Raw genomic sequence first — 15,830 nt, 5'->3', positions numbered from 1 at the left:
TACTGCTCCACTGAATTCTAGATCCTCAGACACTCCTAACTGATATTCCAAAGGCTTTTTAATATAGACTGAAGTTGACCTTAATACATCTCTTCTACCCCAAATCTGCTTCTTTCCTTGAGGTCCTTTATAGGCTAATGGTAAGCTAAAAGTCAGAATCATCGTTAACTGCTCCCTCTCATTCACCCCATACCATATTCAAATGATCAATAAGTTCTTAAATCCAACTTCTCGTTTCACTTCACCAGAACCGTCACACCCACTCAAGCCCTCCTGATTCACTGCTGCAATAGCCTCGCAAGTGCTCTCTGCTTCCAGTTTTATGTCCTCCTTCTCTGCATCCCACAGATTCTCCTACAGTCAACAGAACAGTCTTAATGAAACAACATCACATCAGTTTCTTGTTTAAAAACCTTTAGTTCATCCTGGGTGAAAACACAATCAGCCCTAATTCTTTAGCATGTCCTACAAAATCTTTCTAAATCTGGATCGAGTCTTTGTTTCCAGCCTGACCTGCCTATTTATACACTGATAGCTGAGCCCTAGTAAAGCTACTGGCTCATCTCCTAGCAGTTTGTATTCCTTTGTATTTTGCAAACGATCGCCTTATTCCCTGCAAAGATCTCTCACTTCTCCATTTCCCATCCATACCAAGAATACATTTACTTATCCTTTAAAATTGGGTTCATGGTATCATCAACAAATAAATTGCAAGGAAAAAAAGAGACGAAAGAGTAACCTAGAGATTAAAAGGGGTTAAGAGCCTATACAAATTCTCTGTGGAATATTGTTATTGGCCTGTTTCACAATTATATGGCTAGAAAAAAACTAGAAGCTAATGTGAACTATTTTTTAAAATATAAATAGGACATCCCTAATCTATTCCTAGCTAGATGACAATGTTTAAAAAATGGATATATAATCACACACATTAGGATGGCTATTACCAAGAAAATAAAAAATAACAAGTGTTGGTGAAGAGAAATAGAAACTTTGGTGCACTGCTGGTGAGAATGTAAAACAGTAATAGTCGCTACAGAAGAACGGTATGGCAGTTCTTTAAAAATTAAAAATAGAATTGCCATTTGATTCAGCAATCCCACTTCTGGTATATATTCAGCAATCCCACTGAAAGCAAGGACTCAAGAAGATATTAGTACACCCATGTTTACAGCAGCATTATTCACAACAATCAAAATGTGGAAGCAACCCAAGTGTCCATTGTTGAATGAATGGAAAAACAAAATGTAGTATATATATAATGGAATATTATTCAGCCTTAAAAGATGAATGAAATTCTGACATGTGCTACAATATGAATAAATCTTGAAGACATTATGCTAATTGTAATAAGCTAGACACAAAAGGACAAATTTCTTGATTCCTTTTATGTGAGGTACCTAGTGATCAAATTCCCAGAGTCTAATGTAGAATGGTGGTTGCCAGGGGCTAGCAGGCAGGGAAGAATATCTGGTCTAATGAGTTTGGGAAGTTGAAAAAGAGATGGATGATAGCGAGGTTACATAGCAATGTGAATATACTTAATGCCACTGAAATGGTAAATTTTATTTTATAACAATTAAAAGAAATTTTTTACAAAACTGATATAACACCAACTGCTGTTGGAATGTAGAGCAATCAGAACTCTCATACATTACTGGTGGAACATAAAATGCTACAGCCATTGTGGAAGGAGGTCTGCTAACTTCTTATAAAACTAAACCTCTACCTATCTTGTGAGGCACCAATTCCATTCCCCAGTACTGACCCCAGGGAAAGGAAAACATTTTTGTACAGGAGCAGTCATAGCAACTTTACTCATAATAGCAAAACACTTAGAGATAGCTCAGGTGTCAATCAACAGGAGAGTGGATAAACTGTGATGTAATCATACAATTAAATACTACTCAACAATAAAAGGAACTGATATATGTAATAACAGAGATAAATCTTGAAAACATTATGCCAAATGGAAGAAGAATTACATGAGTATCTATGGGATGATTCCATTAATATGAATGAACAAAAAGGCAAAACTAATCCACAGAGAAAAAAATTCAAATTGTTCTCTCTGAGGGGACAGAATTGGGAACTGACTGTGAAGGAACTTTCTGGGCTGAAGGTAATGTTCTCTTATCTTGTTAGGCACTGGAGTTAACCAAGTGCATGCATTGGTTACGATTCATTAAATGGTACATTTAAAACTGGAGGATTTTGTTGGATGTAAATTTTACCTTAAAAAAATACAAAGAAAGACTGACTCAAGTTAAAGACATGCACGATAAAAATATCTAGGGAGAAAATGTACTGCTGTCTGCAACTTACTCTGAAACATAAGAAACTGATTGATGAACACTTACACAATGTTATATGTCAATTTTATCACAAGAAAAAAAAATAAATTGATAAATGGATAGAGGGCTAGACAGAAATATGACAAAGCAAACAGAGTAAAATGTTACCTTTAGCATTATTAAGAAGGCACCATGAATATCTCCTTTCTTTTCTAATAGATAAGCAGTGACTTCACAAAGTTGATACTTCTGGGTAATCTAGCAAAGAAAAAAAGATGAAGTTTTTGTTGAAAAATCTTGTTTGTGGAGTCAAAATATCCTAGTAAGGATGAGAAAGCTCCATAACAATAAATAATGAATTCATATGCTAAACAGTATATTACTGATACTCTACAGCATAACATGCAAATATTTGTCTTTCTAGTCTTAGAGTGGCCTATTTGGGACTACAAGTGAACCAAAGTCATTCATTCTCTTTTCACTTTTTTAAAAAGTTGTTATGCACCTGAATTATGTATATCCACTGAACAAAAAGTAACATGTATACATAAATAGTAATAATATACACCAGAAATTGATAAGTGTAATTATTCATAAAATATTTAGAACAAAATGACAATGAAAACACTATAAATTAGCTTGTGGGATCTTAATAAAAATTAATAAACCAAGAGTTTCTAATAAGTTAAAAAAGAAATATCAGTTAAGCTAAGAAAAAAGAAAATAAATACAGAAAAGAATGTCATAAAAAGAAACAACACTGAGATTTAAAAAAATCCTACGTTAGTCTTTGAAAAGACTAATAAATTAAACTTTCTCAGGAGTAAGAAAAAAGAAAGGCACAAATAACATATTAACAGGTGAACAGATCAAACAGGGAAGATGTAATCATCTTAATGAATGCAGAAAAAGTAATACAATGCAGCACTCATTTCTGACAAAAACAAAAACAATACAAAACACTGTAACCCAAACTGGTAACTGAACTTTCTTAGTTTAATAAAAATCATCTATTAGAATCCTAAAATAAATACCATATTTAATATAAAATGTTAGACACATCCCCTTTTATTATTTATCTTTTTTAGTTCTACCAGTTTATTGCTACCAACCCATCTCCCTCCATCCTCACGCACACATGCTCAGTCATGTAACCCCATGGACTGCAGCCCGCCAGGCTCCTCTGTCCATGGACTTTTCCAGGCAAGAATACTGGAGTGGCTTGCCATTTCCTTCTCCAACTTTTTAAATCAGAAATAAGGAGAGAACACATATTATCACTGCTTCTGTTCAGTAATATCCCAGAGTTCCCAGACATCTGATGAGGGAATAAAAAAAAGTATAAGATTGGAAAACAACGCACAAAAATTAACAGCACATACCAGCACTAACCAATCTTTAAAAAGTCATTTCAAAAAATTTCCTTTTAGAAATCTCATTTCCAATGAGGCCAAGTGGCCATGGAGGGAGTGGAGCCACCTCATGCCAGGGCCCTGCATCTAGCCAGAGCGGAGAGCCACTGCAAGGATTAGCGTGCATGCCTGTACCTGGGAGGGAGCAGCAGCTGCCTGGACTTTGACCCTGCCTCCAGCCTTGGCAGTGTCTGTCACTGCCCACACACAATTAAATGCAATTATCAGGAAGGACTGGAACCAGCTCAGGCCCTCAGCCTGCCTCTAACTAGGGTGGAGACTGCCATTGCTGATGCAACTGCACAAAGGTAAAAACGGATCCAGCTTATTAGTGTGGCTTCAGCCACTCTGGCCTGGACCCTGCCTCTACCCAATGTGTGCACACCAGGAAAAAAAGGGAACAAATTGGATTTCCCTAGTAGTCCAGTGGTTAAGAATCCATCAGCCAAAGTGAAGAACCTAAGCTACTCCATTTTGTTAAAAGAAAAACTCCATTTTGTAAGGTTCCGGGAAAAGAGCCTTTGGAAATCCCCGGACCTCACCCCACCGCCCACGAGCCAATCGGACCCCAGACCAAAATCTCCTGACTTAACGCTCAGGAACTTGTGGTCTACCTAGACAATAGGGACCAATCAAGAACCAACACACAACCCTTCGAAAGAAAGTGACCAATCAGACGTCCCCCTACCTAGAAATCCTTTTTCTCCATGTATACTCCCTATATAAGCGATGTAATCCAAAACCGGGGCTCCTCCCTATAGCTGCTGTGTCGGTAACAGTGGGAGCCCCAGCTCGAGCTTGGTAATAAAAACTCTCTTGCTTTTGCATCAGGTATCGGCTCCCTGGTGGTTGTTGGGAGATTTCGCGACTTGGGCATAACAAATGCAAGGGACTCAGATTCAATCCCTGGTCTGGAAAGATCCCACATGCTGCAAATCAACTAAGCCAGTGTGCCACAGATACTAATCCGGTGCTCTTCAGCCCACGAGCAGCAACTTCCGATCCTGTGTGCTACACCTACTGAAACCTGGGGGCCTAGAGCTCCCGCTCTGCAAGAAGAGAAGCCACTGCAATGAGAAGCTCATGTACCACAGGAAGAACAGCCCCCGTTCACCACAAGAGTAGCTCCTGCTCACTGCAACTCGAGAAAGCTCACGCATAGCAATGAAGACTGAGCACAGCCATAAGTAAATAACAATTGCTAATTAAAAAAAAAAAAAAAAAAGTGGAACAATCTTAGAAGTGCAGTCCCAAGCCCTCAGGTCCCAGCCATACCCTGAACCATGGCGAAAGCACCATCACATTGGGAAGAAACCCTGTTCCAGACCCTCAGGCCTTGGCATCACCGCTGACAGGGTAGTGACTCTAGCCCTGCATGCCAGCAATACAGAGCCTGATAGCACAAAACAGGGAAGGACGCACGCAGCCTACGCTCACTTTAAATTTAGCTCTTCCACCGATGCCACTGGGGACAAGCAGACTTCATAGGGATGCTCCCACATATGGACATGCCTTCAAGACTGGGAACTGTTTCACATAATCTCACAGAGAAAAACAGAGAATGTCAAACAAGATATAAAAAACAGGAATGTGTTTCAGATGAAAGAGAAAAATTCATTAAGGGGATGGGAAACAAAAAGTGATAAATAATTTACCTGAAAAGAGTTCAAAGCATTACTAATAAAATGCTATCTGAAAGAGGGAAAATAGATGAACACAGTGATAACTGAAACAAAAAGAAACTAGAAAAGAGGATTATCAAAGCTGAAGAATTCAACAAGAAGAATTTAAAATACACAAGGAGTTAACAGAAGAACGAAAAACAAGTTAAAACCGACACCAAAAATATACAAAGAACCATAAGACACCACTACAAACAACTATATACAAATAAAACGGACAACCTAGAAGAAATGGACAAATTCTTAGAAAGATACAACCTTTTAAGACTGTAAGGGAAAGAAACAGATAATATGAACAGACCAACCACAAGTACCAAAACCAAAATTACGATTTAAAAACTTCCAACGAACTGAAGTCCAGGTACCAACTGCTCCACAGGTGAATTCTATCAAGCATTTCGGTTCAGTCACTTAGTCACGTCTGACTCTCTGCGACCCCATGGATTGCAGCACACCAGGCTTCCTTCCCTGTCCATCACTAGCTTCTGGACCTTACTCAAACTCATGTCCATCGAGTCAGTGACGCCATCCAATCATCTCATCCTCTGTCGTCCCCTTCTCCTCCTGCCTTCAATCTTTCCCAGCATCAGGGTCTTTTCCAATGAGTCAGCTGTTCGCATCAGGTGGTCAAAGGATTGGAATTTCAGCTTTAGCATCAGACCTTCCAATGAATATGCAGGACTATTTCCTTTAGGATGGACTGGTTTAATCTCCTTGCAGTCCAAAGGATTCTCAAAGTCTTCTGCAACACCACAGTTCAAAAGCATCAATTCTTCAGTGCTCGGCTTTCTTTATAGTCCAACTCTCACATCCATACATGACCACTGGAAAAACCATAGCTTTGACTAGATAATCTTTGTTGGCAAAGTAATGTCTCTGTTTTAATATGCTGTCTAGGTTGGTCATTGCTTTTCTTCCAAGGAGAAAGAAAATTTTAATTTCATGACAGCAGTTATCATCTGCAGTGATTTTGGAGCCCAAGAAAATACTCTCTCATTGTTTCCATTGTTTCCCTTCTATTTGCCATGAACTGATGGGACCAGATGCCATGATCTTCGTTTTCTGAATGTTGAGCTTTAAGCCAACTTTTTCACTCTCCTCTTTCACTTTCATCAAGAGGCTTTTTAGTTCTTCTTCACTTTCTGCCATAAGGGTGGTGTCATCTGCACATCTAAGGTTATTGATATTTCTCCCAGCAATCTTGATTCCAGCTTGTGCTTTATCCAGTCCAGCGTTTCTCATGATGTACTCTGCATATATGTTAAATAAGCAGGGTGACAATATACAGCCTTGCCGTACTCCTTTTCCTATTTGGAACCAGTCTGTTGTTCCATGTCCAGTTCTAACTGTTGCTTCTTGACCTGCATACAGATTTCTCAGGAGGCAGGTCAGGTGGTCTGGTATTCTCATCTCTTGAAGAATCTTCCACAGTCTGTTGTGATCCACACAGTCAAAGTCTTTGGCATAGGCAATAAATCAGAAGTAGATGTTTTTCTGGAACTCTCTTGCTCTTTTAGAGAAGAGTTAACACCTATCCTTCTGAAACTCTTTAAAAATATTGCAGAGGAAGGAACACTCCCAAGTTCATATTATCAGGCCACTATCACTCTGATACCAAAACCAGACAAAGGCACTACCAAAAAAAATTTACAAGCCAATATCACTAATGAATATAGCCATAAAAACACTCAAGAAAATACTAGCAAACTGAAACCAACAATGCATTAAAAGGGTCATACCATGATTAAGTGGGATTTATTCCAGAGATGCAAGGATTCTTTAGTATCCATAAATCAATCCACATGATACACTACATTAACAAACTGAAGAATAAAAACCATAAGTTCATCTCAACAGATGCAGAAAAGCTTTTGACAAAATAAAAAACCCATTTATGATTAAAAAAAAAATCTCTCCATAAAATGGGCATAGAGGGAACTTATCTCAACAAGATAAGGGCCATATATGACAAGTCCACGAGCTTCCCTGGTGGCCCAGATGGTAAAGAATCTGCCTGCAATGTAGGAGACAGAGGTTTGATCCCTGGGTCAGGAAGATCCCCTGGAGAAGGTAATAGCTACCCATTCCTGTATTCTTACCTGAAGAATTCCATGGACAAAGGAGACTGGATGGGCTATAGTCCATGGGGTTGCAAAGAGTCAGAGACAACTGAGCAAGCAACATTTTTTTCTCTTCATGACAAGACCACAGCAAACAATATTCTCAACGGTGAAAAACTGAAAGCATTTTCTCTAAGATCAGGAACAAGACAGGGATGTCTACTCTGGTCACTATTATTCAACATAGTCTTTGAAGTCTTAGCCATGGCAATCAGAGAAGAAAAGGAAATAAAAAGAAATTCAAACTGAAAAAGAAGTAAAACTGTCACTGCTTGCAGATGGTATGATACTACGCATAGAAAATCCTGAAGATGTCTTTAGCTGCCTTTAGTCTTTTAGGATCAGAAAACTACTAGAGCTAATCGATGAATCTGGTAAAGTTGCAGGATACAAAATAAATGTACAGAAATCTCTTGCATTCTTATACACTAACAATGAAAGATCACACAGAGAAATTAAGGAAACAATCCCATTTACCTTTGCAACAAAAAGAATAAAACACTTAAGAATAAACCTACCTAAAGAGGCAGAAGACCTATATTCAGCAAACTATAAGATACTGATGAAAGAAATCAAAGATGACACATTCGGATGGAGTGATATACCATGTTCTTGAATTAGAAGAAGCAATATTGTGAAAATGACTATACCACACAAAGCAATCAGTAGATGCAATGTAATCCCTATCGAATTACCAATGACATTTCCCACAGAATTAGAAGCAAAAATTTTACAATTTAAATGGAAACACAAAAGACCTCAAATAGCCAAACCCATCTTAAGAAATAAGGAGCTGGAAGAATCAGGTTCCCTAACTCAATGCTATATTACAAAGCTACAGTTATTAAGACAGCATGGCCCTGGCACAAAAACAGAAATACAAAAGAACAGGAAAGAAAGCCCAGAGATAAACACACACACATATGGTCACCCCATCTATGACAAAGGAGGCAAGAACACACAATGCAGAATAGACAGTCTCTTTAATAAGCAGTGGTGGGAAAACTGGACAGCTACATGTAAAAGAACAAAATTAGAACATTCTCTAACACTGTACACAAAAATAAACTTAAAATGGATTAAAGACCTAAGCTGCTGTGCCAAAGCTATTGAGCCTGTGCTCTAGAGCCCAGGAGCCACAACTACTGAGCCCATGTACACCAACTACTGAAGCCTGTGTGGTCTAGAGCCCATGCTCCTCAACAGGAGAAGCCTCGGCAATCAGAGGCCCATGCACCACTAGAGAGCAGACTCCGCTCACCGTAACTAGAGAGAAGCCTGTGCAGCAATGAAGACCTAACACAGCCAAAAAAGCCACATGGACCATTAACCACGTACATGGAAATATATATATATATATCAATTCCTCTCTTGGTCAGTTTACAAAAATAAATTCCAGATGCATTAAACGCCTAAATGAAAAAAGTCTCAAACTACAAAACTCACATAAGAGGATATCCTTAATGCCATTAAAGTAGGAAATAAAGGTCACACACACAAAATTTTGATACTAAAGGAAAAGACTGATAAATTAAACTACAAGTCACTAAAAACACATTAAAAGACATGCAATAACAGACTGGAAGAGGGCATCTCTGACATATAGAATCAGTAAAGAACCAGAGATCCAGAAATTACAAAGAACTTCTAGAAATCAGTAAGAAAGGGCAAAGTCTTAATAGGAAACTGGACAAATGATATGAATACATAATTCAGAGAAAAGAAAATCCAAAGTGTCACTAAACATATGGAAAGATATGCAATGTCATGAGTAAGCAATGATAATAATCATACTGGCAAATATTAAGAAGTCTAAAATACCAGAAAGCAGCAAGGACATTAAAAAATAGCACATTTCAAACACTAATGATGAGAATGGAAACAAGTAAGAAATCAACTTGGCAATATGAGTAGAATTAAGCTATTCTATTGTTGAAAGAATTCCACTTTCAGGCATACTACTTAGAGAAATCTCAGATGGGTACATAGAAGATATGTACAAAGATGTCCAGAGTAGCATTGTTTATACTGGCAAAAAACTGGCAACACTATGACAGGAAAATATATAAACTGTGGCACAGTCATTGAATAGACATTAAAATGAAAGAACTACTCTGACAATGCAAAACTTTTACTGTTTAGTTTGAGGCTCTTTTTTAAAAAACAAAATTTCTAATCAACTGTTCACGACAACTGAAGTTTTATTTGTTAAAATATTTATTCCTTTGCATGACATGCTAGATTCCCATGGATGTAGCTGACCATTTCTATTGTAAATATTACCTAATTTTACATAAATGGTGTCATTCAGGTTGGTGGTAACCTCAGGGGAGACATGACAGATAAAGGATCATTTTCTCCTATTTCTAAAACAAACAACAAAGATCTGAAGTCAGTATGGCAAAATATTAATATCTAAAGAGTTGGGTTCATGAGCACGTATGTATTTGATATTTTGCACACTTCTGCATATTTTGAAATATTTCATAATTTAGAACAATTTAATCATGCTGGATCATCAAAAAAGCAAGAGAGTTCCAGAAAAACATCTATTTCTGCTTTATTGACTATGCCAAAGCCTTTGACTGTGTGAATCACAATAAACTGGAAAATTCTGAAAGAGCTGGCAATACCAGACCACCTGACCTACCTCTTGAGAAACCTGTATGCAGGTCAGGAAGCAACAGTTAGAACTGGACATGGAAAAACAGACTGGTTTCAAATAGGAAAAGGAGTACGTCAACGCTGTATATTGTCATCCTGATTATTTAACTTATATGCAGAGTACATCATGAGAAATGCTGGGCTGGAGGAAGCACAAGCTGGAATCAAAATTGCCAGGAGAAGTATCAATAACCTCAGTATATGCAGATGACACCACTCTTATGGCAGAAAGTAAAGAAGAACTAAAGAGCCTCCTGAGGAAAGTGAAAGAAGAGAGTGAAAGTTGGCTTAAAGCTCAACATTCAGAAAACTAAGATCATGGCATCTGGTCCCATCACTTCATGGGAAATAGATGGGGAAACAGTGGAAACAGTGGCTGACTTTATTTTGGGGGGCTCCAAAATCACTGCAGATGGTGACTGCAGCCATGAAATTAAAAGACATTTATTCCTTGGAAGGTAAGTTATGACCAACCTAGACAGAATATTAAAAAGCAGAGACATTACTTTGTCAACAAAGGTCCGTCTAGTCAAGGCTATGGTTTTTCCAGTGGTCATGTATGGATGTGAGAGTTGGACTATAAAGAAAGCTGAGCGCCAAAGAATTGATGCTTTTGAACTGTGGTGTTGGAAAAGACTCTTGAGAGTCCCTTGGACTGCAAGGAGATCCAACCAGTCCATCCTAAAGGAGACCAGTCCTGGGTGTTCATTGGTAGGACTGTTTTTGAAGCTGAAACTCCAATACTTTGGCCACCTGATGTGAAGAGCTGACTCATTTAAAAAGACCCTGATGTTGGGAAAGATCGAGGGCAGGAGGAGAAGGGGATGACTGAGGATGAGATGGTTGAATGGCATCACTGACTCAATAGACATGGGTTTGGGTGGACTCTGGGTGTTGGTGATGGACAGGGAGGCCTGGCGTGCTCTAGTTCACGGGGTTGCAAAGAGTTGGACACGACTAAGAGGATGAGCTGAACTGAATCATGTGGGGAGTTTAGGAGTAGATGCAGAAAATACAGGTTACTTTCATCAGTATTGATAGCAAAGACATAATGGCAGCTTAAAAACAACTTTTAAACAGGGAACATACTAGCCTCTTATGGTAGATTAGAACATGTGCGTATATATACATATGCACATATGTGCATACACACACATTTCCATTTGGAATTGGAAGAAAACAAGGAAGGAGAATCAAGGCAATGACTGTGCTAATTGCCATTTAGCCTTGTAAGTCTCACAACACTATCACAAGATTATCTAAACCATCAGTGTCTGCAAGTAAGAGTCTGGTTTTTCCCTTTTACTATTTTTACTGTATTCCTTTTTCTGTGTTTGTCCTGTTGGGTAAAATGCCTGTGAAACTTGATTAATAACAATTATTGGCATGTGCTGTTTCTGACTTCACCAGAATGAACAGAGAGGCAATTTATCACAGCAAAGAAAAGCATGCACCATGGAGTCAAATGAAGTGGGTTCAATCTTCAATGCTAGCACATACTGGGCATAAACTCAGGCAACTGATTTAACATATGCATCTCCCGGTGCTCATTTGCTAAATAGTGAATGATAAACATTGACTCTTTCCTTCTCTACAGCATTGGTCTTACCTGAATAGTTTCTTCTAGGCGGTAGCACTCAAGGACTTGCAGCGTCTCAATAACGTGGTTTGGGCTGAACTGACACAGGAGTTCAATGAACTGCTCTATGATACAGGGAGATATCTGCAGCAATTCTTGATTTACATGAATACCTTCCCTGAAAACAGAAAAGGCAAGAGAGTAGCATTATTTAATCATATCTGTAATTAAGGCTACAAATAAAAGGCATGCTAAGTTTCCCAGGTGGCTCAGTGGTGAAGAATCCGCCTGCCAATGTAGGATACGCAAGTTTGATCCCTGGGTGGGCAAGATTCCGTGGAGAAGGAAATGCAACCCACTCCAGTTTTCTTGCCTGTGAAATGCCATGGACAGAGGAGCCTGATGGTCTACAGCGCGTGGTTTTGCAAAGAATTGGACACAACTCAGCGACTAAACAACAACAACACAAAATGTTACCTTAAAACCAAGACTACCTTTTGGTCAGGTAAAATTGTGAGTTAAAAGTCTTAATGTTACTTAGGTTATTAAGGTGAATTATATATGATAGAGACATTCTAAATCACAATGCTTCTCAATTCACCTTAAATAATTATGGAAATGAGATTCAGTGCGGGCTCCTCTAAATCACACACAAAGTTCTATTATTGCTCAAAAAAAAAAAAAAAAAAAAAAAACAACCAAAGATGACTCAGTTTAGTTTGAATAATTAGATCCATGAATGACTATATACAATAAGCCATCTTCCAGTCTCAACAACTGTCCCTACTCTACTTCCCTTATAGTACCAATCACATCATGTTGTAATCACTTCTTTAATTATCTATCTTCGTAAAAGACTATAAATTCTGTGAGGGCAGCCACCAGGTATCTTCTCACTAATGAATTCTCAAAGCCTGCAACAGCATCTTGCACAATGCAGCAACAGCTAATTATTTGGCTATTGTGAAAACAAGCAAGTGGATGAAGAGTGGGATATATTAAATTTATGGTTCATTTGCCTGAAATGTCAGCCATTCACAAAGCTTGCTATTTATAATGCCTACACAAAAGCTGTGGAGGTCGAGGATTAGTTTTATCATGGTGGAGACTACTGGAAATATTTAGAAAAATCAACTGCCACTCATTGGAGATCTAAGAATCATTTTCTCTCTATCCTCAAAATAAGTCAGTTTTTCTGGCAGTCTATCTTCTCTTCAGAATTCCTCAACCAAGGCTCTGTATATAAAGAACTGGAACAGGGTTAAGAAGATACAAAAATGACTTGGAAGGCTAACAGTCTGAATAGACCAATCTCTAGAAATGAAATAGAATCTGTAATTTTAAAAAAAAATCCCTACCAAAAAAAAAAGTCCAGGACCAGATGGCTTCATAGGAGAATTCTACTAAATATACAAAGAACTTACACAGATCCTTCTCAAACTCTTCCAAAAGAACCAAAGAGGAAGGAATACTCCCAGAGACGTTTAATGAAGCCACTGTCACCCTAATACCAAAACTAGACAAAGACACACTACCAAAAAAAGAAAATTACAGGTCAATACCTTTGATAAATATAGATGCAAAAATTCTTAACAAAATATTAGCAAACTGAATCTAACAACATATAAAAAAGGTCATACACCACGACCAAGTTGGATTCAACACAGTGTCACAAGGATGGTTCAACATATGCAGATTAATCGATGTGATACATCACATCAACAAAAGAAAGGGCAGAAACTATATGATGATCTCAACAGACGCAGAAAAAGCATTTGATAAAATTCAACATCCATTCATGACTTAAAAAAAAAAAAACCCTTACAAAGATGGATATAGAGGGAACATAGCTCAACATAAAAGCTGTTTATGACAAACCCACAGCCAATATAATATTCAACAGTGAAATGCTGAAAGCCTTCACACTAAAATCTGGAACCAGACAAAGATGCCTCTCACTACTTCCCTTCAAGATCATATTGGAATCCCTGCCACAGCAGTCAGACAAGAAAGAAAAGGGTATTCAAATTGGTAGAGAAGAGGCTAAATTATCATTATACACAGATGATGTGATACTATATATAGAAAACCTTAAAGACTCCACACAAAAACTACTAGAACTGATAAATGAATTCAGCAATGTAGCAGGATACAAGATTATCAAACAGAAATCAATGACATTTCTTTATACTAACAGTGAAATAGCAGAAAGGGAATATATATATTTAAAAAAACACCTTTTGAAATTGCATCCAAAAAAATTTTACCTCCCAGGAGGTAAAAGACTTTCATGCTAAGAACTACAAAACATTAATAAAGGAAACTAAAGATGATTCAAAGAAAAGGAAATATATCCCATGCTCTTGGGTTGGAAGAATCCTGTTAAAATGGCAATACTACCCAAAGCAATCTACTGATTTAATGTGATTGCTATCAAATTACCCATTTTTCACAGAACTAGAACAAATATCCTAAAATTTATATGGAACCATAAAAGACCCAGAATTGCCATAGTAGTCTTGAGGAAAAAGAAGAAAAACAGGAGACATAACCCTTCCAGACTTCAGACAAAGCTTTGATTACAAAGCTACAGTTATGATTAAACAGTGTGCTACTGGCCCAAAAACAGATATATGGACCAATGAAACTGTAGAACAGAGATCCCAGAAATAAACCCACACACCTATGGTCAATTAATCTTTGACAAAGGAGGCAAGAATATAAAATGGAGAAAAAATAATCTCTTCAGCAGGTGGTGCTGGAAAAGTTGAACAGCTGCATATAGATCAAAGAAGTTAGAGCATACCCTCACATTGTGCACACACATGAGCTCAAAATTGCTCAAAGACTTATTTATAAAACAAGACACCATAGAACTCCTAGAAAAGATCATAGGCAAAAAATTCTCTGACATAAATTATAGCAATGTTTCCTTAGGTCAGCCTCCCAAGACAATAGAAATAAAAACAAACAACTGGTACGTAAGCCAATTACAAGCTTTTGCACAGCAAATGAAATATAAACAAAACAAAAAGACAACCTATGGAATGGGAGAAAGTATATGTAAACGATGGCACTGGGGCTTAATTTTCAAAATATACAAACAGCTTCTACAACTCAACAACAAAAAAACAATCCAATCAAAAAATGGACAGGAAAACCTAAACAGAAACTTCTCCAAAGACATACAGATGTTCAAAAGGCACACGAAAAGATGCTCAACATCACTAATTATCAGAGAAATCAAGTTAAAATGACAATGACGTATCACCTCACACCAGTCAGAAAGGCTATCACTAAAAAGTCTACAAATAACAAATGCTAGAGAGGGTGTGAAAAAATGGGAACCCTCTTACACTGTTGGTTAGAATGTAAACTGGTGCAGCCACTTTGGAAAACAGTATGGAGGTTACTCAAAAAACTAAAAATAGAGTTCCCATATGCCCTAGCAACCCCACTCTTACCCAGAGAAAAGAAAACTCTAATTAAAAAAGATACATGCACTATTCACAATATTCAAGACATGAAAACAACCTAAATGTCCATCAGATGAATAGATAAAAAACAAATGGTGTACACACACACACACATACAGAATATTACTCACCCATCAAAAGGAATTAAATAATGCTATTTGTACCAACATGGATTGACCTAAAGAACATACTAATTGAATTCAGTCAGGAGGAGAAAATAAATACTGCATGCTATCACTTATATGCAGAATCTAAAATACAACACAAATCAACATATCTATGAAACAAAACCAGATTCACAGATACAGAGAACAGACTTGTGGTTGCCAAGGTGGAGGAAGGGACTACAGGTGGGATGGAACGGGAGTCTAGGATTAGCCAATGCAAACCCATATACAGAATGGATAAGCAACAAGATCCTACTGTGTAGCACAGGAAACTATATTCAATATCCTGTGCCAAACCATAATGGAAAAGAATATGAAAAAGAATATGTATATGTATAACTGACTCCCTTTTCCACACAGAAGATATTACCACAACACTTTAAATCAACTGTACTTCATTAAAATCAAATAAAAAATAAATAAATCATTAAACAGG

At 37.6% G+C, this 15,830-nt stretch overlaps 1 protein-coding gene across 3 annotated transcripts in view; it reads right to left on the bottom strand.

Annotated features, from left to right (window-relative positions):
- The window catches only part of VPS8 (VPS8 subunit of CORVET complex), a 300,505-nt gene that overhangs the window by 101,834 nt on the left and 182,841 nt on the right, over window positions 1–15,830 (bottom strand). For all 3 annotated transcript variants that reach the window (XM_040252398.1, XM_040252383.1, XM_040252391.1), the window contains 2 exons: window positions 11,782–11,929; window positions 2,463–2,552 (listed from right to left, as the gene is read on the bottom strand). In XM_040252398.1, the coding sequence (XP_040108332.1) occupies window positions 2,463–2,552; window positions 11,782–11,929 (238 nt within the window). The remainder of the gene's footprint in view (window positions 1–2,462; window positions 2,553–11,781; window positions 11,930–15,830) is intronic.

Source organism: Oryx dammah, unplaced genomic scaffold, assembly GCF_014754425.2.
Source record: "Oryx dammah isolate SB20612 unplaced genomic scaffold, SCBI_Odam_1.1 HiC_scaffold_2, whole genome shotgun sequence".
Lineage (NCBI taxonomy): Eukaryota > Metazoa > Chordata > Mammalia > Artiodactyla > Bovidae > Oryx > Oryx dammah.
Note: the sequence above shows the minus strand (reverse complement) of the source record. Positions and strands in the feature narration are given on the sequence as shown.